Source organism: Hyaena hyaena, unplaced genomic scaffold (genome assembly GCF_003009895.1).
Source record: "Hyaena hyaena isolate Hyena2069 unplaced genomic scaffold, ASM300989v1 scaffold_1462, whole genome shotgun sequence".
Classification (NCBI taxonomy): Eukaryota; Metazoa; Chordata; class Mammalia; order Carnivora; family Hyaenidae; genus Hyaena; species Hyaena hyaena.
Genome location: NW_024082096.1, coordinates 128,422 through 153,354, shown reverse-complemented (window position 1 = coordinate 153,354; position 24,933 = coordinate 128,422). Strand labels below are relative to the sequence as shown.

General features: G+C 59.2%; 1 protein-coding gene across 3 annotated transcripts in view; it reads left to right on the top strand.

The window, feature by feature from the left end:
- The window catches only part of CABIN1 (calcineurin binding protein 1), a 153,224-nt gene that overhangs the window by 116,930 nt on the left and 11,361 nt on the right, over nt 1-24,933 (top strand). For all 3 annotated transcript variants that reach the window (XM_039223826.1, XM_039223829.1, XM_039223827.1), the window contains exons 30-32: nt 22,036-22,199; nt 23,015-23,111; nt 24,041-24,715. In XM_039223826.1, the coding sequence (XP_039079757.1) occupies nt 22,036-22,199; nt 23,015-23,111; nt 24,041-24,715 (936 nt within the window). The remainder of the gene's footprint in view (nt 1-22,035; nt 22,200-23,014; nt 23,112-24,040; nt 24,716-24,933) is intronic.

Below are 24,933 nucleotides of genomic sequence, written 5' to 3'. Positions count from 1 at the left end.
ATTCTCAGAGGAAATTACTAAAGTTTGTTGTGGCTTTCCTCTCCCCCCATGGTACCAAGTCCCCAGTGGCTGCAGTATCCCGCCTAGCCAGCAAGGAACGGGCTAGGAGCACAGCCTGCCTGTGATGGAGGGGACTGTGGAAGGTGTCCTGGCTTCCCCTTGCTCCTCCCTAAGATCCCCAGAGCTGTGCAGCAGCTCTGTGAACGGGGTGGAAGGAAACCCCGTCATGTCATGGTGGGAGTTAGAGAACAGAAAAGAAGGGAAAAGTTTAAATTGAGGAAATCTGAGCTCTCTGGCTGTAGTAGAAATGGCTGCAGTGGTGCTATTTTTAGCATTGTTGAGATGATCTATGGGCCAGTTGCAAAAGTAAACAAAAGATTCACTTCAAGTTCTCCAGGGAAAAAAGGTCCGGTTTTTAAGAGTCTTAAAAAGGTTAGCAAACTTGTGTGACTTCTTAGCTTATCGCTGGGTTCTCCTTCCTTCCCATGTCCTGCAAAGCCATGCAAGCTTTGTTGAACTTCACAGCTTCTGGCTCACTGGACTCTGGTTCAGCCCGGAGCAGGTGCTAGAGACTTTCCCGTCCATATCCCTGCCTCCCTGTCTGTGGGGACCGTGAGCCCAAGAAGTGGCAGGTGGGGAGGGGCTGGCTCCCACCTGAGAAGCTGCAGAGTATCCTGGCCCAAGGGGCCGCCATGCAGTAGGGCAGTGGGGACAAGGCCACAGGACACCCAGGCCCCTACCCTGAGAACCACAACATAATCATCGATCCCTGCCCCTGCCCAGCCGCCCTCATTCACAGCTAGAATTTTTTTAAAACCACCAACAATCCAAGGTAGGCAGCCTTTAGATGATCATCCCCCAGCATGCAGTCTTTTCTGGCCTTTGGAGATAGTTTCCATCTCCAGATATGGAACCATAGCAGTGGCAGTGCCAGGACACTTGGGCAGAGGGAGACGATGTGTTTAAGCCCTTGGCATTCGCGATCTCGCATGCCATGATAGTCCTGCAACCGCCCACCGTGCGGTCCTGCACAAGGGTGCAGAGACCCCTGCAGGTGGCACAGCTGTGACTTGCCCTGGGTCACACAGCCAGCAAGTGGCAGAGCCCAGACTGGAGTCCAGGCCCGGGAGCCACATCCTGAGGGCCAGCTTCCGCGCCGGAGTTTCTGGCCAACCCGGGGGGCCGGCAGTGATTGTGTACATGTCCAGAACTGACCTCAGCCCACAGCCCCCTCCGCCCAGCCGCTGGGGGTGCTCAGTCAGGACCTTGCTGTTTAACATTCCTGAAGAGAAGAACATTTTCCAGTGCAGACTTCTTTTCCCGCTGCAAGTTATTTTTTAGAGGCTTGCTCTTGAATAAGTGTCCCGGCCGCATCTTTTTGAGGCACTGCACGTAACGGTCTTAGTCTAGGCAGCGAACTATTGACTTTATCCCCTTGGGACACTGCCCCAGACATAGGTGTGCCATCTGGAGGGGCAGCACCCCTGTGCCAAGGGCAACAGGAGGGGTCCCACTTCTAGAAGGAGGCCCAGGCCTTGGCAAGGCTTTGGAGAGCAGAACAGCGTAGGTGGCCCACTCAGACCAAAGACCTGAGGCTGGCTAGGAGCAAGGGGAGAGCCCAAGGGTAGGCTGTGGTTGCTGAGGCTGTAGGCACCCCATCTCAGGGCCAGGAAGATGAAGAGACCCCTCTTTATGCCCCATCCTCACAGAGGCTAGTCGGTGGGTACCACCTGGCTCCTAAGCTGAGATGGGAAAAAATGTCAGTGAGTGGGCCCCTGCCAGGGAGGGGAGGGAGGCCACAGAGCTTGCTCCCATGGGTGCAGAGAATCTTGGGGGTGGAAGGCGCCTCCTTCATTACTCTTCCCTGCAACCCCACAATCCCCATCTCATGACAAGCAGGCTGAGGCCGAGAACAATGACAGCCTGAGCCCAGCTCCTGGGAGGAGCGAAGCTGGGATTCCTGTCCCACAGAGCCTGGCCTCAGAGAGCTCAGACCTCTCCCTGTCCCTACCCACACACAGCCTGCACCTGGTCTAGCAAGGTTTGAGGTCAGAGCCCAGACAGAGCCCGTGCTGTTGGTTGTGGGGCCCCGGGCAGACAGGAGGGGGCCTGCAGACACGACTGCCCACCCCTGCCCTGGGCTTCTTACTGTGCACCAGGCTCCAAGCAGCTGGCTCCATCCAGACCTTGTGGGAAGGAGGGGTGCTGCATTTACCCTGGTTGCAGATGAGGAACCAGAGGTGGCTAGCCCCAGGCCACTGAGCCACGGAGTGGTAGGGTAGGGAATGAGTCCAGGGCTCTGCCTTCTACCATGGTGCCACTCCCCACTCCACCCCCAGACCCAGCCTGCCCACTGAGGGAGCCAGGATGTAGAAGTACTGGGGTGGGACTTGACCGCTCAGACTCAGTCTCCTCATCTGTGAGATGGGAGGTATGAGTGTCCAGCACGTAACACTCAAGAGCCTTGGTGCCAACCCTGTGATCACCCTTGTGAGGTGATCACAAGCCACATATTTGAGCCCCAAGGAGCAGCCCTGTGCAGCCCGGATGTGCCCTTTTCTGGGCCTAACTCCTACCAGAATGTGCGGCTGCTCTGCCTGGCCCTCACCGCAACTGGGGACTGCTGGGCTCTTGTCACCATTGAGCATTCCCATTCTGTTTCCCAAAAAACCCACCTAGATGATAAAAACAAGAAGCAGTAGCATCACCCAACCAGGGAGGATTCCGGATGTGGGAGGTGGCAGGGGTGGAGAGCAGTTGAGGGTCTCCAACAGGGGTGGGGACCAAAGAGAGGGCAGGATGTATGTGCTTACCATTGCCTGCCCTCCCCAGAGCTGTGCCCATTTAGCAGCCCTTTAGCACCCACTCCCTACCCAATTGCCTCCCCTTCCTCACCACAGCTTCCTGGGTGTCTTTCCAGACAGATCATCATCCCTCAAGAGTGAGGGAACTTGAGGGTTTGGGGGTGAGATGCCCACAGCCTTTGGCCACTCTGAGGCAGCCCAAGCTCAAGTAGAAGCTCGGGGGATGGATTTCCTGAGGCGATGGGCATTGGCCACAGGCCATAGGAGTCCCTGTGAGGGGCCTAAACAGTACCTCCCCGTGGCCCAGAGATGCTTCCATACAAGAGCATTATCTGATGATAAAGCTGCCAGGTTTTGCTTGTGATGGATTCTTGTGAGCATGGGGCTGCCTGAAGCTCTCTGGGGACCCTGGCTGCTCTTGAGCCCCAGGGTTGAAGGTCACATTCCTGGCCATCTTCTGTGCACGATGGTGAGGTTGCCTTGTACAGCGGCACATCAAACCAGGAGCCTCTACAGGTGTGGCTGGGGCTTGTGATGGCAGGTGGGGCCCCGAGCATGGCTGGGATGCGGGATACCACATGACTGGTTCAGGTTGGGCCTGATCCACACATCTTTCCTGTGTATCCCATTCTGGACCAGATTGATGCTGCCCTAACCTCAGAGTATAGTTTTGCTGTTAACTTCCTTGTCCTGGTCCCTGGTGACATCGGTTTTACCACCTCCAAAGGTGGGCCAGTGGATGAGGTCAGTGGTTTTCCAAAAGAACCCTCTCTCACACACACCCCACTGGGAAACATGAAAGGGCAGCTTCTCCAGCAGACAGGAAGGGCTGGTGCCACCTGCTTCAGCCGCACCCTTCCCCTGTCCAGGCTCCCGAGAAGGAGGGGCAGAGCCCAGGAGAGGCTGAGGGGGTCTCTGCCCTGCCACCATTCTGCCAACCCAGACAAGGCTTCCTGAGCTCAGTGGCCAGGCCTTCTTTCTGGGGTGGCTTCAGTTTGGGAATTTGTCTCCTCCTCCCCACCTTCTTTTCCACTGTTCCTCTTTGGAAAGTTTGACCAAGTTGCTTCTGAGAGAGCAGAATTGGGTTTAAAATCCAAACCAGAGCTCCAGCTCCAGGAGTCCCTGCCTGGTTTCCATGGTGACAGGCTATGGCCACCAGTACCCCTGAGGGCAGAGCAAGGACTCCCTCACAGGGGCAAGCCCTGGCCCTGCTCCCAGCCTGGCTCCATCCATACAGCTGGGCGGCTCTGGGCAAGCCAGTCAGATTTGGTAAGGCTTCCTTTCTTCATCTGCACAGTGGGGCTGACCAGACCTCCTCATGGGGTTATAATGGGACTGCCTGTGGTGTGCCCCTCTGGCAGTTGTGCCCAGGAGAGGGTCCAGGAAGGTACCTACAGAAGGAGGGAGCTGGGGGAAGGGACCCTGTTGACGTAAGGCACATGAGTGACAGGGTTCACTAGGGTCAGTGGAGGAGAAGGTGAGATGGATCACAACCAGTTGGGAAGACCCCTTGAAGGAAGTACAGGAATTTGGTTGATTAAGGACCAATTTTGAAATGCTGATCTCTAAATATGTGTAAGAGATCTAAAATTAGGGTATGTCAGTGTAGTTGGAACTTCCCCATGAACTCCAGTCCATCACCAGCAGCAGCACAGACTCACAGATGCTGTCCAGCCACACCCCGCTCCTCCTGCCCCCCACATAGGACAAGTACAAGTAAGGGCCAGCTCCAGGCTGCAGGGGAGGCCCACTCAGCACTGGCCATGGGAACCCCAGACAGCAGAAGCATCTGTCGGACCTGGGTGCCTCAGCCCCATCAGGCCAATGCCAGGCTTTATTCCCAGAGAGAGACCCACCTGGACCTACTTAGAGAAGGGTGCTAGCCTTGGGCTCCAGGCCATGCTTTGGCTGAGGCTCAGGCCCAAGCTCCTCACAGGTGGGGAATAAACCTGCCCCTGCTGCAGGGGCGTGGGAAACCCAATGAGGTGGTACTGTGGAGACCACTGAAATGGAAGGCTGGCCCCAAGGGCAGGAGATGAGGACTCCTCTTCTGGGGGACAGGAGATTGCTGAGCAGGGCACAGGAGCCCGCTCAGTCTCAGCCTCAGCTTCACCCCCAGCGCTTAGCCCAGCTGCCTGGAGTATACTATTTTGTGAGTCTCAGAGAGCTGTAGGTACAGGAGAGGGGTATCTACCAGCCTCTAAGCAAGTAGAAGGGGGTCAGGGAATCAGGAATGCTCCTGGAGGCCTGGACTGACCTTGAAGTTGCTCGGATTGTCAGACCAGGGAGAAGGCATGGTAGGAGAGAGAACCAAGGGAGGCCGTGTGAGGTGTGACAGTCCTCACAGGGCTCAGGGCAGATGGGTAGAGAAGGTAGACTGGGCCTGTCCTAAAGGCCATGTGTATCTATGGTCAGCAGGCTGGCTGTGTCCTGTGGTGATAGGGTGCCCACTGCGGGTGTCCTAAGAGCAGTGCTGTGGTCGAGCGGGGAGCTCTCAAAGCAGTGGCTGTGCAGCTTAGAGGGAAGGCCTTGAGAAGGGTCTGGGGGCTAGAGAGGTTAGGGGGAATGTTGGGGTAGGGCCAGAAAGAGCCCTGATGAGTGTCAGAGGGGAGTCTGGAGGAGGGTAGGTCCTGGCCACAGAGGAATTAGACACATGTCCCCTGCAGCTTGGTGTGGCTCAGCTCATAGAAGGGTGCTGTGTTTGAGCTTAGACCTTCTGTCATGGGCTAGCAGGAGCATCCTGCAGATGTGAGAGCTGCTCTGAGCAGTCGATCCCACTCCTAGGGGATGGAGCCCTGTCCTGTTCTCTCACAGCATGGGTGGGAGGTCCTGGTGGTGTAACAGGTTGCACATCACTAGAGAGGGGACAGGAGGGGTGCTGTACCTGGGCCACATCTTTTGGTCACATCTCAAATGTGTTCTGCTTTGGGAGTACCTCTGTAGGCTGAAGACTGAGCTCTACTCTGGAGGGTGAGTCTGGACAAGTTTGTTCCCCTTCTGACATTATTGGGCATAAGATGTGAAAGCCTGTGGCCATCGTCAGCCAGGAGAAGGTGATGGGCTTGCTTGGAAACATAGTGCCTATGGAGGTGTGCCAGCTCTGCCTAGGACCTTGCCTCTGCCTTATGGTTGGTGTCTGCTCACCTCTGCCTATTCAGCTTGGCCTCTCCCTGCACACAGATGGTGTGCGGACCACACAGGGAAGACACATGACAGGAGCCAGGCCATTACAGCCACTCATGCCTTGAACCTGACTCTCCTATTACTCCCCGCTCACTTAGCAGCCCAGCCAGAGGAGCCAGAGCTGCCTGCCTTCCCCGCTGCCGAGCCCATAAAGGCCATTTATTAGGAACCTGGGGTCAGACGACAGTTAGACTGTCCTACTTTTCTCAGTGTGCATGTCAGACATGGTTTTTCTAGGATGTAGGCTTCCCTCCTGAGATGAAGCGGAAGCAGCTCAGCAGTCCTCCAAAGAGTGGGCGATTCTAGAAGCCTGGACGCAGCTCTCATTCCCAGCCCTGGCGTGGGGGTGGACTCAGAGGAGCCCGGTGTAAGCGTCTTCTCACTCCAGGGAGGCTCTCATGGTCCCCATCAGTCACACCCCAAGACCTAGCTTACCCCGAGAGGCCTCACAGCCTGCTGGCCTCCTCCTCTGCCCTGCCTGTGACCCTTCTCTCTCCACAGAGGCCTCCCATGTGGTTCTGTTGGCTGTCCCTGATGTCCCAGTCCCCCGTACCTGTCTCTCCTTCTCCTCTCTGTCCCCATGTGGGGAGATTCCTGTCTGACAGCACCCAGCCCAGATGCTGGCATGTCTTCCAGCTGTCCCTTGGCCCTGTCCCTTGGCCTCGTCCTTGGTTCTCTCCCTCTGTGGCCAGTGCTGTTCCTTATCCCCAAACTGGCGGGGCCAAAAGTGCCAGGTAAGCTGAGCTGATATGGACTGAGGCTGCAGCAGTGCCTACCCATGAGAACCCTGGCATCCGTGGCTGCCCCTGCAGTGACTGGGGATGTGGACATGGCCCTCCCAAGACAGCCATTGCCCACTTGGTAAGGCACTGGCAGCAATGTACCCATGCCAGAGGACCAAGTGCTAGTCCCTATGGAGCTGCACATGGCATGGGCACAGCTGTCTGTTGAGGCAGACACAACCCTAGCCTGAGGGACAGGGATCCTCCCGTCGAGGGCTGCCCAGAGCGGCTGGGCTGTGTTTCCCTGGGCATGTCCCTTCCCTGTTCCCCACCACTGTGTCCTCACTCATGATCAAACAGGTACAACTGGATTCTATGATGTCAAGGATACCTTGTGGCTGTAAAGCATAGTCTAAAGAATTTCTGGGTACCAGAAGCTCTAGCATATGATGGAGAATGAAGGGGGGTTGTAGCTGGGGGTCTGTATACCTGGGGAGGAGAGGCACATTCCTCTGTCTTAGCTGTCTTCTCCCTAGAGAAGAGGCTGGCTAGCATGAGACTGGAAGGCCCAGCTCTCGGCAGAGCAGCTGCCCAGGCACACGTCACACAGAGCCGGTGTCCCACGGCAGGGAGGCGGGTGAGAAATAGGAAGACTTGTGCCTCCAAACCAAAAACTCCAAGGCTGAGGGTCAGGACTGTTAACGCCAAGAAGCACTCTTGCCAACTAAAGGCAGCATCTGCCTCAGCCAAGGAGGAAAGATGGGGTTAGGTCAAGTGGGAACTGAGGAAACAGCCAGCAGGAAGGAACCAGGAGTGACCTACAGATCTGTGTTGGTTCCAGTGTTGGGAAGAGATGGCTACAGGAGGCCACTAGGGCCACCTGGTCCCCCTGGGCAGCTCAGCCCAGCTCTGAGATCTAGGCCTTGGTTTCACTGGGCCAGGAACTCACCTCTGCTAGTAGTGGGACATGTGGGGTGCTCACACTCACCAGCCTTGTGAGCCAAGTGCCAAGCACCTATTTCCAAGGAAGTCTGTGGTCACCACGGCGGCTGCACTGCTACGGTGACCAGAAAGTGTCCAGGAGAGGGTGAACAGTGTCCTGTCTGCCTTCTCTGCTGGTCTGCCCCAGGGTGAGGACATGCTGACGCAGAGACTTAGGGACATACACGCATTCACCCATCAGTCTGGGTTCCACGCCCAGGTACCCAGCAAGTCTTCCTTTCTACTTGGTAACACAGGATGACAACATCTGCCCCCGCGGGCCAGTGTTCATCCTTCTCTGTTGCTCCTCACTTGATGGTGACATCTTGAGACAGTTTGGACTTTGCCCTCTGACCCTCCTCACCCTCCTCGGCACCTCACATGCTCCTGCCAGGGGCTGCTCACACAGACATGGCCACAGTTATTCGGTTTTGCTTTCTCTAGTTCCCTCTGGCTTTGGTCACCATCCCTGGGCTTTGGGGGAGGCAGGACTTTAACCTTAGGGCAGCAGGCAGTTTGCAGTTAGAAATGGCTGTGGTGTAGAGAATAAATGTGGCCGGCCAGCAAAACACGGGGAAGTGGGGCCGGATTGGGGTTGCAAAGAGAATCGCTGTCCCCCCAACTTCTCAATATGAAAAAGGGTAGAGCCCTGGCCCACCTGCTTCACCACCGGCCACTAGGGATTTCTGGGTGGGCAGCAGCCAGGGACACGAAGGGCCAACACTTCCCAAGAGTTGGCCCTTAAAAGCAGGGGCCTTGGGGTGGTGGTGGGGAAGTAGCTCTCAGGACCCCCCACCTGTGGCCCTTGCCACCGTCATCCTCTGCATGGTGGCCCACCTGTCCTGGAGCTGGCCTGGGAAAGCCAGGGTCTGCCTAGGAAAGCCCCTGTGGTGACCAGGAAACGTCCCCAGGAGTTTTATTTTCTTATGATCAATTATTGAAATTTGCTTTGGAGATTTAAGGTCAGACATCCCTTGGAAAGGCAGTGGGGCACCCTGGTGGTGTGGGGCTTCTCCTGGCCCGAGGCTTAGGAGGCTTGGGCCCGTGTGCAGCCCAGAGCCAGTGTGCGCACTTCTAACATCAGTCCTTCTCCAGGGCCAGGCTGGGGCATGCCCTTTAACACCCAGGCGGATGGCAGGGGCGCCCCAATCACCAGGATTGACCCAGAGCAGCCAGCCCACAGGTGAGACAAGTCTCCCTGCTCACTGGGGCTCCTGCCAGACCGTGAGTGAGCATGATCAGGGTGGCCTGGCCTCCTGGGCCCCCAAGGCTGGCAGAGTGCTTACCACCTGGTTCTTAGGTGAGCTTGTAGGGGTGGCCCTGAGATAGATGAGCTGTTGTCTGGCCTGGGCAGCTGCAGAGGCCTGTGTGCTGCACGTCCAGGGCCTTGTGAGTGATGAGGACCAATGGGGCTCTCCTGCATAGGGTACCGCTAAGTCCCAGAAGGGGCACAAGGCTCTTGCGGCCGCAGAGAATTCTTGAGGATTTGGTGCAGGCCCACCAGGGTCCCCTGTAACAGTACTCTCACACGGAGCCCCATGGGGCTGCTGGCCTGCCCATGAGTGCCTCCTCCTGGGGGGTGGGGGTCAAGGAGGATGACCCCCAACTTCCTGTTCTGGGCCTCAGTGCCATGAGATGGCAATGCCCAGCTCATGGGGCTCTGGAGAAGGCTTGCACAGTCCAGGGCTTGGGGTGCTGGGTACTGTGAGCTGGCCTGGGCAGGGCTGAGGAAGGGCTGGAGACCACGGGGAACACACATCGTCCCAAGGCTCTTCCCTTTGAGCCCATTCCTCATCTGTAAAGTGAGCACAGTCCCCCTTCCAGGCTGCCCTGGTCTCTCCAGAGACAGCTGGGCAGGGGCCTGGCACACAACCCCTCACCCACCCTGGGCCTCAGCGTGCTCCTGAGAGCACCGCAAGGGCTGGTTTCCAGAGAACTACGTACTCCACACAGACAGCTTCTTCCTGGCCTAGGTGTGATGAGCCCATATTCTCAGCCTCCTTTGGTCTGACTCGATCTTACAGGAAGTTGATAAGGTATGAAGTGAGGTCATGAGCTGTGCAAGGCAGAAGTGTCAGTTGTCTGCTCCAGCCTTCAGTACAGCCAGGAGGAGTCAACCAGCTCCAGAGCCAGCCAGGCCAGGGAGCAGGTCCTGGCCATACTGACCTTACTGCCGTGTGACCCTGAACCAGTGCCCAGCCTCTCTGAACCTGTCCCCACATGTGAGTGTCAAATGATGGTATGCACGCAGATGGTGAGGGGCTATTGTGACTAGAGCGGCATGTGGATTTAGAACTCCCTGTCTGAAATGGGACCTATGGTGAGCACTCAGTCAGGAGACCCTCATCCTCACATAGCCTTGGGGTGGCGTGTGTTGCTTGTCTCCCTGCAGGTGACCACTAGAACGGAAGCGCAGTTCTCCCAGGGCCTGCCAGAGAGTAGTAGTTCCCCAGGGGATGCCAGACACTGCCTCTGTGCCTCCGGAGGGAGGGCAGAGTGCAGTATCCCCCTGGCTGAAGGGGTAGGTTGGCCCTGAGCCTATAGGGACTACGGGCATCTGGCAGGGGCGTGTAGCAGGACAGGGAACACTAGTGCGCAGGAGCTAGCCTGAATGTAGGATAGGCTCAGGGAGATGGCACCAGGACAAGTGTCACCAGGATAGGGGCCAGGTGGACCTGAGGCCTCTGGGTGTATGGGGAGGGAGGAGGAAGTGAGGAGCTCATGGTGCTGAGGCGGTGAGAGAGAAGCTCTTGGGGGGGGGAGGGGGAGCGTGTGCTGGTGGCAGTCCAGGGCTTGATGGAGCATCTCTTTGTCCACTGCCCCTTCCTTTGCTTGGCCTCTCCTCACCTGGGATGGGAGGAGCAGCTGGAGCAGCAATGCCCCACAGTGCTGGGTGCACACTGGAGCTGTGGGTCCTGGGGGCATGTGGTCTGTTCTTGGGCAAGGCTCTTCCCTCTGTGCACATTTCCCATCTATAGGATGAGCACAGTCTCCCTTTTAGGTTGTCCTGTGCTGAGAGAGAGGGGTGCTGCTGCCCTTCTTGGCATTCAGACTCTGAGAGGGGATTCTGAGCCCACCCTGCTTCTGTCCAGCCTGGACACTCCCACCGCCTTGACCCAGGGCCTTCTCCTGGCAAGCCTCACAGCCCAAGTGGAAGCTGAGGCTCCTGCCAGCTGTAGAGTCCACTGGGGGACTTCCATGGCATCACTCTCCTGCCCTTCCCCCTGAGGATGTTACTGGGAAAGTCTTTACTCCACCTCGCACAGCCCCCACTGAATCGGCAAGGACAGCTCAGTGTAGCTGCGTGTCCCCACACACCCACTCCTCTGCCCTCCCCAGGGCCTTCGCCTGGCACAACTCCAGGGGGCGCCGTTCACATAGCTACCGCGTGCAGGGTGAGGACTGCCACGGCCCTCCGCACTCCCTGCCGCCTCTACACCAATTGGTCCGCCTTTGGGACCCACAGCACCCCCCTCTCCCGCGGTGAGGGCTGCACTCCACGCCGGGTGGGCAGCCCACCATCGCCGGCGCGAACCGGGCCAGGGAACCTGTGAGGATTGGCCGGCAAAAGTCAGTTGTGCTGCTGGGCCCGCTTCCAGGCCCAGCGAGGGAGCGAGTGCCCGCGCCCCGTCCGGCTCTGCCCGCCCCGCCCCGGCCCGCCGAGAGCGAACGAGCCTCCGCGGCCATGGCCCGGCGCCCGCCCTAGCTCCGCTGCACAGATGCCACGGCGGAGCCGGCGGGTAGGAACTTGACCGGGGCCGGGGGGGCGGGGGCCTGGGCCGCGACCGCCTTTCTTCTGCCCGCCGGCTCCCCGCTTTCCGAAGCTTTCGCTCAGCCCTTCCCGGGTCGGCTCAGGCGGCCACCCCCCGCCCCGGCCCCCAGCCCGCTAGGCGCAGCAGGAAGCCCGCGGGCCGTGGTTTCCCGGGCGCCGCTGCGGAGGAAGTCGGCCGGCGGCGGGGCCGCGGCGCCCCCATGCCCCCGGGCCGGCGCCCTGCACAGCGTCAGGTGGGCGGCCGGGCGGGCCGGGACGGCGGCGCGCGGAGGCGGGCGGCGGGCATCGCCGGAGCCCGCACCCGTACCCGCGCTGCCAGGAGAAAAGCCCGCGCGACGAGCCCCGGTCGAACCCAGCCCGACCCAGCCCGGGGCCTCCAGCTGGCGCGCCGGGGTGTGCGCTGCTCTGCGCTGCACCGCGCGAAAGCGAAAGCCAAAGCCGCTCTCCTGACGCCGGCCCGAGCAACTTCGCGGCGGGCGGCGCCGAGGAGGAGCCGCGCAGGGCCGCACCCGGGGATGGTGAGCGGACCGGCCGGGTGGGCAGCGGCGCCCGGGCTAGGTGCTTCCCCAGCTATAAATAGCTGCTGTGCGGGGGCGGGAGGATGGTGCCAGCGGTTTGCGAGCGCCTAGCCTGCTCAGAGCCCTGAGCTGGGCCAGGACCTTGCCCTGCAAGCAGAGTGAGAGGGAGGGTGTCGAGGGGCGCGGGGCGGGGGTGCGGCTCACGCAGGCGGGGCCGCGGTGGAGTTGCGAGGCTGGGCTCCCCCACGCACTTAGTTGTTTGTCGTTTCTGCTTTTCCCCGGGAGGGGGAGGGGAGAGCCAGCCCGGCAGTTCTGGGGACCCAGTGTGCGGCGTCTCATTTGGTAGAAGAGGCTGGAAGCGGGCAGGCGCCAGCTACAAGCAAATTGCAGGCTTCCCCAGCCCCTGCCTGTGCTGGGGACTCATTACCTGTGGATGGCGCGGGGAATCCCTTGCCCTCGGGAGCCCAGCCAGGACCGCTGGTTGGGTGGAGGGCAACGGCGCCCCTGGCGGTTCTGTACAACCCTGCGGCTTAGAGAGCCGGCCCTGATGGGTCTGCAGTGGAAGCCGCGACGGTGTTCAACCTGGCCTACCTTACAGTGGCTCCAAGTGCTGTGGGAGAGCCAGGGCCCTTAGCTCTTTAAGGCATCAGGAAGATGGGGAGTCCTGGCCCCAAAGGCCCCTGGACTCCTGAGGAGGGTGGCTCCTGAAGGAGCTGGAGCTCTCTGGACTAGCTGTGGGAGAGGTGCTCCGCTGCCAGCCTGGCTCTGTCTGTGATGCTCGCCTTACTTGGGGACACAGGGTGGAGTGAGAAGAGTGGAGTTGTCAGAGTTTTGCTGTAGTTTCAGCTCCCTTTGGCTGTGTGCCCTGGGACGAGTCTCTTCCCATGAGCTCTAAGTGAAATCCTCTGTTGTCAAAGGTGGACAGGCACCCTATGGGTGCCGTTGGCCCCCAGGGCTCTCTGGCACCCAGCACAGCTCTACACACTCTCCCCAAGTAGTCTTATTGTTTGAGAGGTTCGTATGGGTATGCTGGTGACAGATGTCTCCCGGAGACTTTGGAGGATGATGGTAATCTCCCCAAGGCTGCTCCTGACCCAAGCGCCTACCATCCAGGTTCCGTCCTGGCTTAGTTTGGGTCAGGCTGCCTCACTGAGGCTGGACACTGGAATGTTTTTCTGCTTCTCTGGGGGGAGAGGCCCTAATCTGCCCCAGCACCCCTTCCTACTGTGGGGCTCCCCGCTCTCTCCAGCGCATCACCTGCATAGAAGCTGGCCCTTGGCTGGAAGCAGGCTGCTCCCACAGCCTCAAACCCGCTGCTCCTGGGAACAGAATGCCAGCAGGCTGCCCGCCCTCGCCTGTTTGGAGCGCTGAGTCACCACTGCACCCATGCTGGCGGGGGTGGAGGGGGTGCTGCAGGAATCCCTCTGCCCAGGGAACGGGTTCTCCCTTGGATGTTGGGTGCTTACAGCACTATGTTTTCTATGAATAGGAATGTTGGGGCTTAGTGGCCCTGGGAGGCCTGTTCACTTGTCATACTGTGGCACATGGGGCTAGCTTGGGACTGGGAAGGCCCAGGATGATGGATTGCTCCCCCTTAGCCACCCACCCTGTGTCATAGGTCAGACACCCAGGCCCTTCTGCGGCACCCTTACCCTTTTGTCCCCTCTGGGGGATCCATTCTAAGGAGAGGGGGAAAAGATCTGTGGGGAAGGCTGTTCAACCAGCATTGTTCATCATAATCCTAAAGACTCAGCCCCAAGTGCCCACCAGTGAGGACTGGATGAGTATGGGTACACCTGCGGAGTGATGCGCTGTGGTCGTTTCAAATAACAGGATGTTTCTGATCACACACACACACACACACAAAATGCTTGTGTTCTGTTTACTGAGTTAAAAGTTGAGATAGAAACTATATACTCCAAAAGAAAAAAACTTACACGCTCATTTGTTCTCCTGCATGGGACACCCCAGGTGGTAAGTCAACCCTTGGGGGCTCCACTTGGCAGAGGCTCCTCCTCCCCTGGCTCCTGCACCTTCTTGGCTTTTCTCTGGCTTTCCCTGAACACCCCCTCCCCAAATTCCTTACTCTCTCAACCTATTACTCCTTGCACCAGCCTTTCTTCTCTCCTTTCACCCTGGATGTACATGTGTCTGTCTGTCCCATTAGCAGGAGACTCCCTCTGCTGGGTGTGTCTGGCCCATCCATGTGATTCCTGGCTCCTAGGATGCACTTGGCTTACCGTGCAATTGTCAGGCTTGTCTGCTTGGGGAGACCCAGGGGCCTCTCTGGAGCAACTTCTGAGTTGGGCCTCTCCAGCACCCAGAGGGGATTCATCTGGGGCATAAACTCTCCAGAGTCTGTCCAGGCCTTGGCTCATGCTGGGATCTCACTCAGAGCCGCCCTAGGGCAGTACCGAGGTTAAGGGGACTCAGAGGCCAGGGTTTGTGGCTTTGACCTGGAACATTCCTTTTCTGGAGGCTCCTTGGGCAGGCCCCATGAGCCCACATCCCTGTCTGCCTAGCTTGACTTTCATATGGGAGAGCTTTCCTTCCCCCAGGAGGCCAGGCTCTGTTCAGGGGGCCGATGTACCAGTGACAGCTGCTCCTGTCCACCCCTGGACAGCTCAGCATCTGGGAGGCCATGACCGGGCAGGCTAGGCTTCAGGTCCTTGGGGCTGGCTACTGACTTCAAGAGAGAGGTCAGCCCTACTAACCACTCTGTTAGCAGCTCCTGGTCCGGTAGGGGAGGACTGAGAAGGCCCCAGGCAGACTTGGGCCCCTCTGGATTTGAAGCAGCATTGGGTGAGCTGGAGAGGCCCCACTGTGGGTGGCAGACACCACCTGCCCAGCTGCCCACCCACTCAGCAGACTGAGCACCCCTAGATCTCCTACAGTGCTCTTGGCACCTGACTGCTTTTCCCTTTTTAGTTCCTCCCTCAGCCCACCCAAGCCCGGCTCCTTTGTGGCCTTTCTGGGTGCTCCCAGGGGTGGTTACTTTCTCCTCTGTCCTCCTGCTTGAGCCTCACTGGGTGCCCCAGCTGGGCATGACCCCAGTAATAGCAGAGTGGGGAAGGGACATCTGAGTCCTGTGGGTAGGGCGGCAGGGGACAGCGAGAGGAGCCCAGCCAAGTTGTGGAAGACAGGCTGAGACCATGCCCTGAACAGAGGCTCAAGGGACTAGATAATGAAGTCTCTGAGACATTCAGAAGTACTGGTGCAAGACGCTCACTCCCCATTCCTCTGCCAGCGGGCACTCCAGTCCCAGTCTGCCCTCTCACAGGGGCATTCTCAGGTCTTCAGAGGCCCTGGCTCAAAACTGAAGTGATTTGGTGTTACTGCTTAGTTCTGTGTTTCTCTTTCTAGTCTGTAAATCACAGATCACATTGATAATCTTTTGTACCTCCATAAGCATTCAGAGAGGACCTGAAGGAGAGTCTGGTTCCTGCGTCTCATCCCACACCAGGTCACTTGGGTAGCTTTGGGCAGGTTGTCTGAACTCAGTTTCCCCCTCTGGAGAATGAGGGGTGGGTCGATAACACACTCGAGCAGTCCCCGGCAGTGTGGGTTTGGGATGAAAGAGTCCCCATCCAGTCTCCATGACCTGAGCCTCATCCACTCCATGACAAGACCCTTGCCCTGGGTCTGAGCATGGCTCAGATGGAACAGTGCCCAACTGGGCCACACCTGCCACCTGCCTCCTCTGCTTTGGCATCTCCAGGCCATTGTTTTCCTGGGGGGGGCGGGGGCTTTGCCTGTGCCCTTGGAGTGGAGGAATCCCCAGGGGGAGCCATTACTGAAAGGTTGGGTCCATGAAGGTGGCAGGTGCATCTGGGAGCCCCAGAATGACCTTGGGGTGTACCACTGAGAACGGCCTGAGCAGTGGCCCTGCACAGCCCAGTTGGGGCTACTGTGAGAATCAGAACTGTGTCTGGACCTGTGGTTTTGGGCCACCATTGGCCAAAGCTCAGCATTGGCCCTGAGCCAGGTGAAGAGGCTGTACTGGCAGCCCTATGGGTGTTCCTGGAGCCAGGGGTCCAGGAGTATGGATGGACAAGGCCTTCTGTCCCACACTGAGGCAGTTAGGGAGGTGTGGGCTGGCCAGCTGATCGGGAATCTGGGGAGAGAGGAGTCCCTTGCCCCTCTGGGGAGAAGCTTCCCCCAGACTCCAGTGTGCTGGAGACAGCATGAGCCTTGGGACTGAGCATGACCTTAGCCTGGCAGCCAGGAGCAATGCTCCATGCCAGCAGGGGCATCTGCTGTCCATCCCTGAGGTGCCACCTGCCAAGGTTTTGATGACCAGAAGCCAAGGCCTCATGGCCTTCCTGCCCAGGCACCAGCCTCGCCTGCTTTCCACCCCCCTTTATAAGTGGACAGTGTGTTCATGGGCAAGAGCGCAGGATGGCCCGGCAGTGCCCCACCCCTTCCGCCAACCCAGCTCTCAGCTCCCCTGGGAAAGTCTCCAAGGACCACCAACCATGCCAGCTAGCCCTACCCTCCAGGAACCTCCAGGCTTGGCCCAGTGCGGGGCTCATCTTGGAAGCTCTGTTACCTTAAGAGCAGCAGGAAGATGCCCCAGTCTCCAGGGTACAGGGAGGGTTTGGTAACTTGTCTCAAGCACTCAGCCCAGAGTCTGGGGCTCCATGAATTATTCAGGTAGTTACAGTCTGTCTTAGTGACCTCATCTGCCAGCCAGGAGCCCGGAACCACTTGGACGGGTTGGGGGTCGGCTGAGGCATTCTGAGGAGATGCGCATGGGTGGAGCTTTGAGCACAGCCCCGGTGTTTCTGAGTGCTCCGAGGCTGCTGCTATGCGCCCTCAGCTGCCCACAGCTCTCCAGGCACACACCGTCCCAGCCAGGAGTTGGGGGTGTGCCTGCACTCTGGCAGAGGGGAGTCTTCTGGAGTGCAGCCAGAACTGCAGGACAGGAGGGCAGCTGGGGAGGGCACAGGGGAGAAGCAGGAAAGGCCCTGAGTCGTGCCCCCCAGGTCCTGCCTGGTACCAGTGTTGCCTTCCTTCCTCAGAGGTGAGCCCCATTCCAGATCCTCCTCATGGGGTCCCTGCTGCCCCTGGCTCCCACTCCTGCCTTCGCTCATCTGCAATCCGGCCTCCCCTCTTCTCGGGCACTGGTGCCCACCCCTTCTTATCAGGCCCCTCTTCCTCCCTCTCAGGTGGTGCATCTCCAGCACCCTTCCCAAGGCCTGGGCGTGTGGCCTCTGCTGCCACAGGTGGAGCCTGGCTGTGCCCCTTCTGCCAGCGCGCAGACATCCCTCGCCCAGTGCCTCCCCTCCCTGGGAGCTCTCCAGTTCTCCGAGGGGCTTCATAGCCCTCCCCAGGCACAGCACGGCAGGGCTATCGTTTCTGGAGGGGCAGTACTGGGGGTGTGCTTTGTCGTCTTCCCCTCTGTAAGGGGGGCGGAAGTGTTCTGCTTGTCTTGGGGGCTCTGGCTGCAAACAGAAGCCCGGCACTGCCTGCTCAGCCAGAAGGCAGAGTCGTTGGCTTGCTTGCCACCCTGCCAGCTTAAGGCTCTGCCTGGTGGCTCCACGCCCTCGGACCAGCTGTCTCTGGAGGCTAGCTGCATGTCTGCAGGCACCTCCCCGGGGCTTATGGTGTCTGTAGTTCCCTTCTGATTTTCTGTGGACTCTGCCTGATTTGTTCGGTCTTCCATCCTTTCTGGAACGGGTGGCAGTATGTTATGGCTGCGTGCACATATCTGGGAAGGATTCGATTAATAGAGAGCCCTCATGTAAAATAGAATCCAAACCATGCCCTGAAGTGTGTGGTACAATGTAGACCTATCCTCAGGGGTTGCATCCAGAGCCCCATCCCTCTGTCCCTCCTCAGAGATGGGCCGAAAGCCGTTTGGGAGTCTGGCTTCCAGGCCAAGGAACCCTGCGTCTCTTCCCAGAGTGATCCCCACAGATGTGCCTAATGGCTGCAGAGTGACTATGGTGGAAGGCAGCCCACTGGCCCCAGACGTGAGGAGGGAACCCACGTGCACTCCGGGCTTGGCTACCATCCAGCAGTGTGGTTGGGGGCTTGCTGCCCCTCGATTGGCGTCGGGTTCCCACCTACACAATAAGCAGTTTCGGCCAGCTGAGTGTGCCTGAAAATGTCCATGATTGTGTAACTCGGATATGACCGGCTTCGTCAGTTCCCGGCTGAGAGTAGCATCCTGGGAATCAGGAACGGGGTGCGGGAGGAATGGCAGGGGTGGGGAGGGCAGTCCCAGATGGTGAGATGGGCAGGTCAGTGGTGCCGTGGCATGACAGGGAGCAGGTGGTGGGCAGACCCCCCCCATCGGTGTGCATCCAGCAAGTGTCTCATCTGAGACATTTGCCTTGCCTTGGCGAGCATGTGACAGCCCCCGCCTTCATCTGCTTGTCTGTGGGGCTCACAGTGCCAGGCCACCCCTCAGTCCCAGGCGGGCCCACTTCAGGGTTGGCTTGGTGGGTCCTCCAGAGTGGTTTTTTCAGCATGCTCATTGGCTCATTTTGGCACATCCCATCCCTTCTCCAAGAGAAACACTAAACAGGCAAATGCCCTGTGTCTCTAATTCTGGAACTTGGGAGCAAGAGCAGGAATTTGGGATCCCCGCTCTGTAGAGGCCCTACCCACACCCCCCACCACCTGCCAAGTCTGCTGTGGCCACCTGGCCCACCCTGCAGAGGACCAAATGTGTTTTCCCTCTGACATCGCCTTCTCAGCCCCCTCTTTTTTAAGGGACAGAGAAGAGCAAGCCCTCACTCCCCCCCCCGCCCGCCCCCGCCAGGAGCCCAGCTGGATATGGCTCCAAGCAGCCCAGAGTCCTGTCAGTCCTCAGGGAGAGTGCTGCTGTCTCGCCATCATTGCCCTTTGGCAGGAAGGTGTGCCTTGCTCCCCTCTTCAGCGCAGGGCTCGTGTGCATACCCAGAGCTGTGAAGAGCATTCGTTTCCCTGTGAGCAGAGTTGTTTCCCAACTATCTTGGAAATCTCCAGGGTGAGAGACTGGTGGGGAGATGGATGAGCTGGGCCCCTGGGTTCTGCCAGCTTTGTGTCGGACCCCTGGGGACCTGGAGCTGAAGCATGCCTGCCCCCACTTAGTACACATTCCTAAGGACACATTAGGGCCCTAGCCATAGGCCCACCACCCCCTGACCATCTGAGGGGCTGCCCCCCACTGTGGTCCTAGCAGAGGCTCAGGAGGGCTTCGGAGAGGAGGTGATATCACAGCCAGGCTTGGGAGGACACAGAAAAACTGGCTGGGCAGAGGAAGTGAGAGGGCACTCGAAAAGGAGAGCAGTGTGAAACTTTTGAGGGGGCGTGGCATGTGTACGGAGTCCAGGGAGGGGGCAACAGCCAGTGAGGCCCAGGTCTCTGCTGAGGTAGGTAAGGGAGCAGTCTTGTCAAGGCTATAAGCAAGGGGGGATGTGACCACACTACCCCTTTCCTAACATGTCCTGGCCCAGGCCGGGTGGACGAATTGGGAGCCAGAGTAGAAGGAAGAGGTAAGAGGCGGCCCGAGCTGGGGCAAGAATGTTAGGGGCACAAGGTGCAGGCTTGGATGCCAGGGAAGGGCAGGGGTGTGGGGACACCCCAGGGATCTAGCACAGTGTGAAGAGACCGTTTCTAACATTTTACCAGAGATGAAACGGGCCACCTCCAGAGGTGGTAAGTTCCCCAAATATGTAGTCTGAGGCTGGTGGTGCCTACTGGGTATGTTGTGGGGTCCAGGCATTGGGCCCAAGCACCCCAAGTGCCTGGAACCTCCTGAGGCATTAGCATCATTTCTGAGGTCCCCATGACCCTTGCTTCTGCCCATCTCACAACCAGGCTCACCCCAAGTCCCTGGTAGGGGTGACACAAGAGGAACAGGACCACTTACTAGGGAAGGGTCCAGAAAAGTCAGCACCTCTCTCCTCACACAGCCACCCCCAAACACAATTTGGAGGAACAAATGAGTCTTCCATCCATCCTCCCCAGTTGCTCCTCCAGGGAGAGCAGGGGACCTTCCATCCCCAGCTGCTCATCAGGCAACTAGGAGATACCTTCTGACCCCGGATCAAGGTGCACTGGGAGGAGTGACCTCCAATTGTTCTTTGAGTCTTCAGAGGTTTTGCCAGGGAAGAGGGAAGCATTCAGTGAAATCCAGGGTCATTCTGGACCCTTGTGGTTGAGGGTGCAGAGCAGAGCACGCCCCTCTGCCCTAAGGAAGAGTGAGATCCGAGAGCAATGGGGTCACACCCAGATGTCCGACTTGGCCTGTGGCCCTGGGCCAGCCCCGGCACATGCCTGCAGTGTCTTGGCATGTGGTCAGGCTATGCCTCCGACTTTCCCCCTCTCCTGTTAGGTGCAGGAAGGAGCTGGGGGCCAGTGGTGAAGGGCCAGAGCAGGTGGTGGAGGCTTCCCTGTGGGCTGGTTGGCTTGTCCAGCCTGTCCTCAGAGCTTTGGTGGTGGTGAGGCGTCAACTCTGGGGCTCCCCTCGTGCTGTGTGACCCTGAGGGAGTCGCTCATCTCTGAGCTCTGCCCTCCCTAGCATAGCCATGTCGGTCCATGAGGCAGAGCACGGTAATGTCTGCAGTGCCTTGGGAGAAAGAAGCAGCCTCTTTAGTCTACACCGTTGGGCCTGCTGGACAACAGAGATGGCACCTTCCAGCCACTGCCATACATCTGGGGGTAGGGTGTCAGGGCCACACTGGCCAGACAGCTGCTCAAAGCTGTCCCTTGGCCTCTCAAGTGGCAGCTTTTCCTGAGCTGATGCAGAAGCCACCTGTGCCCAGTGGGAAGATACAGCATTGGTGGCAGTGCCCTAGATGTGGGTAGCCTCATCCATCTGGTTTTGTCTAGGCTGGGAGGCAGTTGGTACCTTATTTGGTACTGCCTGGGATAAAGAGTGGTTGCCAACCTTCACACAGTGCCCCCGGCCTGCTCAGAGGGTGGGAGGAACAGTTCTCTGTGTCCAGTGTGAGCCCAGTGGCCCAGTGTGAGGACTGTGGGGGCTTGAAGCTGCTGGTTTTAGGCTCCTTGAGTGACTTAGGGCTAGGGGTGCCCTGGTTCCCTCCTGGGACTTCGTCACTGAGCACCCACGGGAATAGAGCCCTGGAAGGGGCACCCCCTGGGTACCCTGCTGTGGGCCCCAGGTGCAGGAGGCAGTGTTGCTCACAGCCCTGGTCCACTCTGGGCAGGACTTTCTCTAGGGTGTTGGCTACAGGAAGCCATCTGTGAGCCTGCCTGCTCCCAAAGTCCTGCCCTAGAGACAAATCTTAATGCCCAGGCCCTGCAGCCTCAGGCCTGCTCAGAAGGTATGAGCTTCTCTTCACTAGTAATTTGCTCCCTTGGTCATCCTTTCCTTCACCACGCCTGGACTGGACCATGCTGGTTGTGGGGGTGCCACAGGGCACCAGACCCAGAGCTGCCAATGAACAAGGTGCCAGGTGCAGGGGTGGGCCAAGCACAGGATTCCATAGAGCAGGCCCTACTCCAGCTCAGCCTTCAGACAGAGAGGTTGGATGGCTGCGAAGTGGAGGAAGGGGGTCCTGGCCAGAGCGTGCACTGGACAGGGCAGGTTCAAGGAAACCTGGGCATTCTGTAAGCAACAGGTCGTTTTCAGCCCCACCCTCAATTCTCTTGGCACCACTGGAGGGAATGTGCGTGGCCCCAGCTCAGGCTTGAGCCTGTCTGGCCAGCAACAGCCAGTTCATATTGTGGCACCTTTTGACCCATCAGTTCAGCTCTAGGAGTTGGTCTCGTGGCTGAGTCAGCACCTATGCAGAGGTGCAGAGGCACTGGATTCCTCCCGCTGGTTGCATTTAACCAGGTGCCACCTGTGTGCTTACCGTAGGGAACAGAACAAGCAAACACATACCATGCAACCCTTCAGAAGAGGAGAGTGCAGAACAGTGCACGTATCCTTTGCCACCATCCGTGGCAGAAAGTAGATGGGAGTGGCCACGCTCCCATCCCCCTGGGGATAGCAAGAGGGGTCCGAGGCACCCTGGACTGGGCAGTCTCCTGTGGTACCACAGCAGGCTCCGGCTGCAGCAGCCCACCTCACGCACCCACCTCTGTCAATCTCACAGGGCATCTGGCGGATCCCCGTGGACGAGATCGACCGGCCGGGCAGCTTTGCCTGGCACATGAACCGCTCCATTGTGCTGCTGCTCAAGGTGCTGGCCCAGCTCCGGGACCACAGCACCCTGCTGAAGGTGTCCTCCATGCTGCAGCGGACCCCGGACCAGGGCAAGTGAGTGCAGCTGCCCGGCCCGGCGTGCGGTCGGCCCCATGGGAGGCAGCCGATGCTGCTGTGGGTCAGAGCATGAGTGCACATGCAGGCTGGAGCCCCTCGTCCGCCCAGGGCATTTCTCCACTGGCTGTGGCGCCTGGACCAGCCCTTTTTTTCAGGAGGCTTTCTGTCCCAGTGTCTAGACAGCACCCCTGTCCTGTGCACCCTGGGGTGAATATGGGCTATGCACAAGCCACCCTTCCCTTCCTCCTGCTTCCCTTCAGCTTGGGGCTCTCAGGATACTATCAGGTTGTAGAGAAGACAGGTGTCCAAATGATAGCCAGGGTCCTCCAGGTGAAGGACAGCAATAACAGGCCAGGCAACAGGGGAACCTGGGATCCCTTTGCCAGAAAGGGTGGTACAGATAGGACTGAGGGACATCTGCTTCAGCTGCACTTGCAGGGGTTGTGGGGGATCCCAGGACATGGCCTGGCCCAACTGGGCCAGCAGCTGCCCATGCCTGCATCGCCTCACCTTGTCTTGTCTCATTCACTCCCGGTGCTGGGGTGGGGCCCTCAGCTGGGTCCTGGGGCACACTGGACACAGTCTTTACAAAGAGAAGGCCCCCAGATCTCACTCAGCCTGGCCCTGCCCACCCTATGAGGGCCCAGGGCAGTCTGTTCCTGCTGTAGAGGGAGGAGGCTCAGGACCCGGGCAGGAGGGAGGCCGAGGGACCAGCAGGTATTCTCGGGGTAGGAAAGGGCATGGGCCATTATCTAGTGCCATGTGGCTCTGAGGCTCTGCTGTCTTCTCTGGCCATCCCCGTGTGCCTGCAGGAAGTATCTGCGAGATGCTGACCGCCAGGTCCTGGCACAGCGGGCCTTCATCCTCACTGTGAAGGTGCTGGAGGACACGCTGAGCGAGCTTGCAGAGGTATGCCTGTGGCCCCTGTCCTCTCCCAGGCAGTGGCCCAGTCCCTCCACTTACCAGCCACTAGGAAGGTCCTTGTGTCCCCACCTGTGAAGTAGAGAACACTGCCTCTCCAAGTGCAGAAGGTCAGCACAGTGGGGAATTGGCAGACATTTAGTGAGGTGCTGACCCGCTTGGTAGATGTGGACTCGTGGTCAAGGAAGACAATAGCGACAGTCCCTGAGGCTGCTATCTGAGCGGTGTACCCCACCCAGTGGGCCAAACTTGGGGTCACAGCAGCCGCGATATTGAAGCAGACGGTGGGCTCTTGGTGGGCTAAGCGAGGTCTCAGAGAGCACCAGTCACACCTGGTCTCTTTTCACCCTCCAAAGCAGGCACAGCTCTTACCCTCTCTCCTAGCTGAGCACCCTGAGGCCTAGGAGGGTAGGTCATCAGCCTAGCAGCAGTGGCCACTGGGACCTGAGCCAGGACGGTGCTGCTGCGGTGCCCCCTTCCCAGCAGGACTGGCTGGGCTATGGTAGAGGGGCCTGGAGCGGCGCCCCCTGAGACTGCACCCTGGCTGCTGTGCATTAGGGGCAAGTGGGAGCCCAGAACAGGAGTATTCAGCTCGGCAACAAGCACTTTTGGCGGCCCTGGGTGGATGACCTCCCCATAAGATGCCCAGGACTGCCCCGAGGCCCACATTTGAGGAAGGCCAGCCCAGGCCAGGCCTCTTCTTCTGGGGCAGTACCTACAAAGGCCCATTAGTCCATCTCAAGGCCGGAGGAGCAGAGCGGGAAGGGACTTCCCCTGGCAGGTCTGTAGGCCCAGCCTGGTCTAGCTAACAGACAGCGAGAGCCAGGGTGGCCTGGGGTGGGCACCTGACAACCCAGCGTGTCTTGTTCTGGTAGAAGCCCCAAAGACACAGTCTTTCACCTTTGGTTTTCTCATAGGGGTCAGAACGCCCAGGGCCCAAGGCCTGTGGCCTCCCTGGAGGCAGGATGACCACCGACGTCCCCCACAAGGCCAGTCCCGAAGACAGTCAAGAGACTCTCCCCCACTCCAAGAAGCCCCCTCTGGCTGATGGCTCAGGGCCAGCGGCCGAGCCAGGGGGCAAAGTGGGCCCCCTCAACCACCGGCCCATGGCCATGGAGGCAGGAGACAGCGCAGACCAGTCTGGGGAGCGGAAGGACAAGGAGAGCCCCCGGGCAGGGCCTGTCGAGCCCATGGACACGGGTGAGGCCACCACTCGGTGCTCAGACTCCGAACGGGCGCCACCCCCACAGCCAGGCCGACCCCCCAGGGACCGGGGTCCTGAGAGCCGGCCCACCGAGCTGTCCCTGGAGGAGCTGAGCATCAGCACCCGCCAGCAGCCCAGCCCGCTCACACCGGCCCAGCCGGCCCCAGCCGCCACCCCTGCCGTCGCCACTGGGGCCAGAGCAAGCAGTCACCCCGAGGAGCCACCCACACGGCCCAGCCGAAAGAGGAAGCTCCTGGAGGACACAGAGTCGGGCAAGACGCTCCTGCTGGATGCCTACCGAGTGTGGCAGCAGGGTCAAAAGGGCGTGGCCTATGACCTGGGCCGCATCGAGAGGATCATGTCTGAGACCTACATGCTCATCAAGCAGGTGGGTGGCTGCGGGCCAGGCCTGGTGCTGCTTACGGAAGGTCCTTCCCAGCCTGTCCAGGGTTCAAGGAACCTCCGGGCTGCTCATTGGGTGTCTTTCCCACCCTGCCCCTGCTGTTCACTTCCCTGCATTTGAGGTTTGCTCCCATGAGCAGGCCATAGATTTAGAGTCAGAAAAACAAGGACCATGTCCAGTCATCATGTTGGACGCTTTAAGTA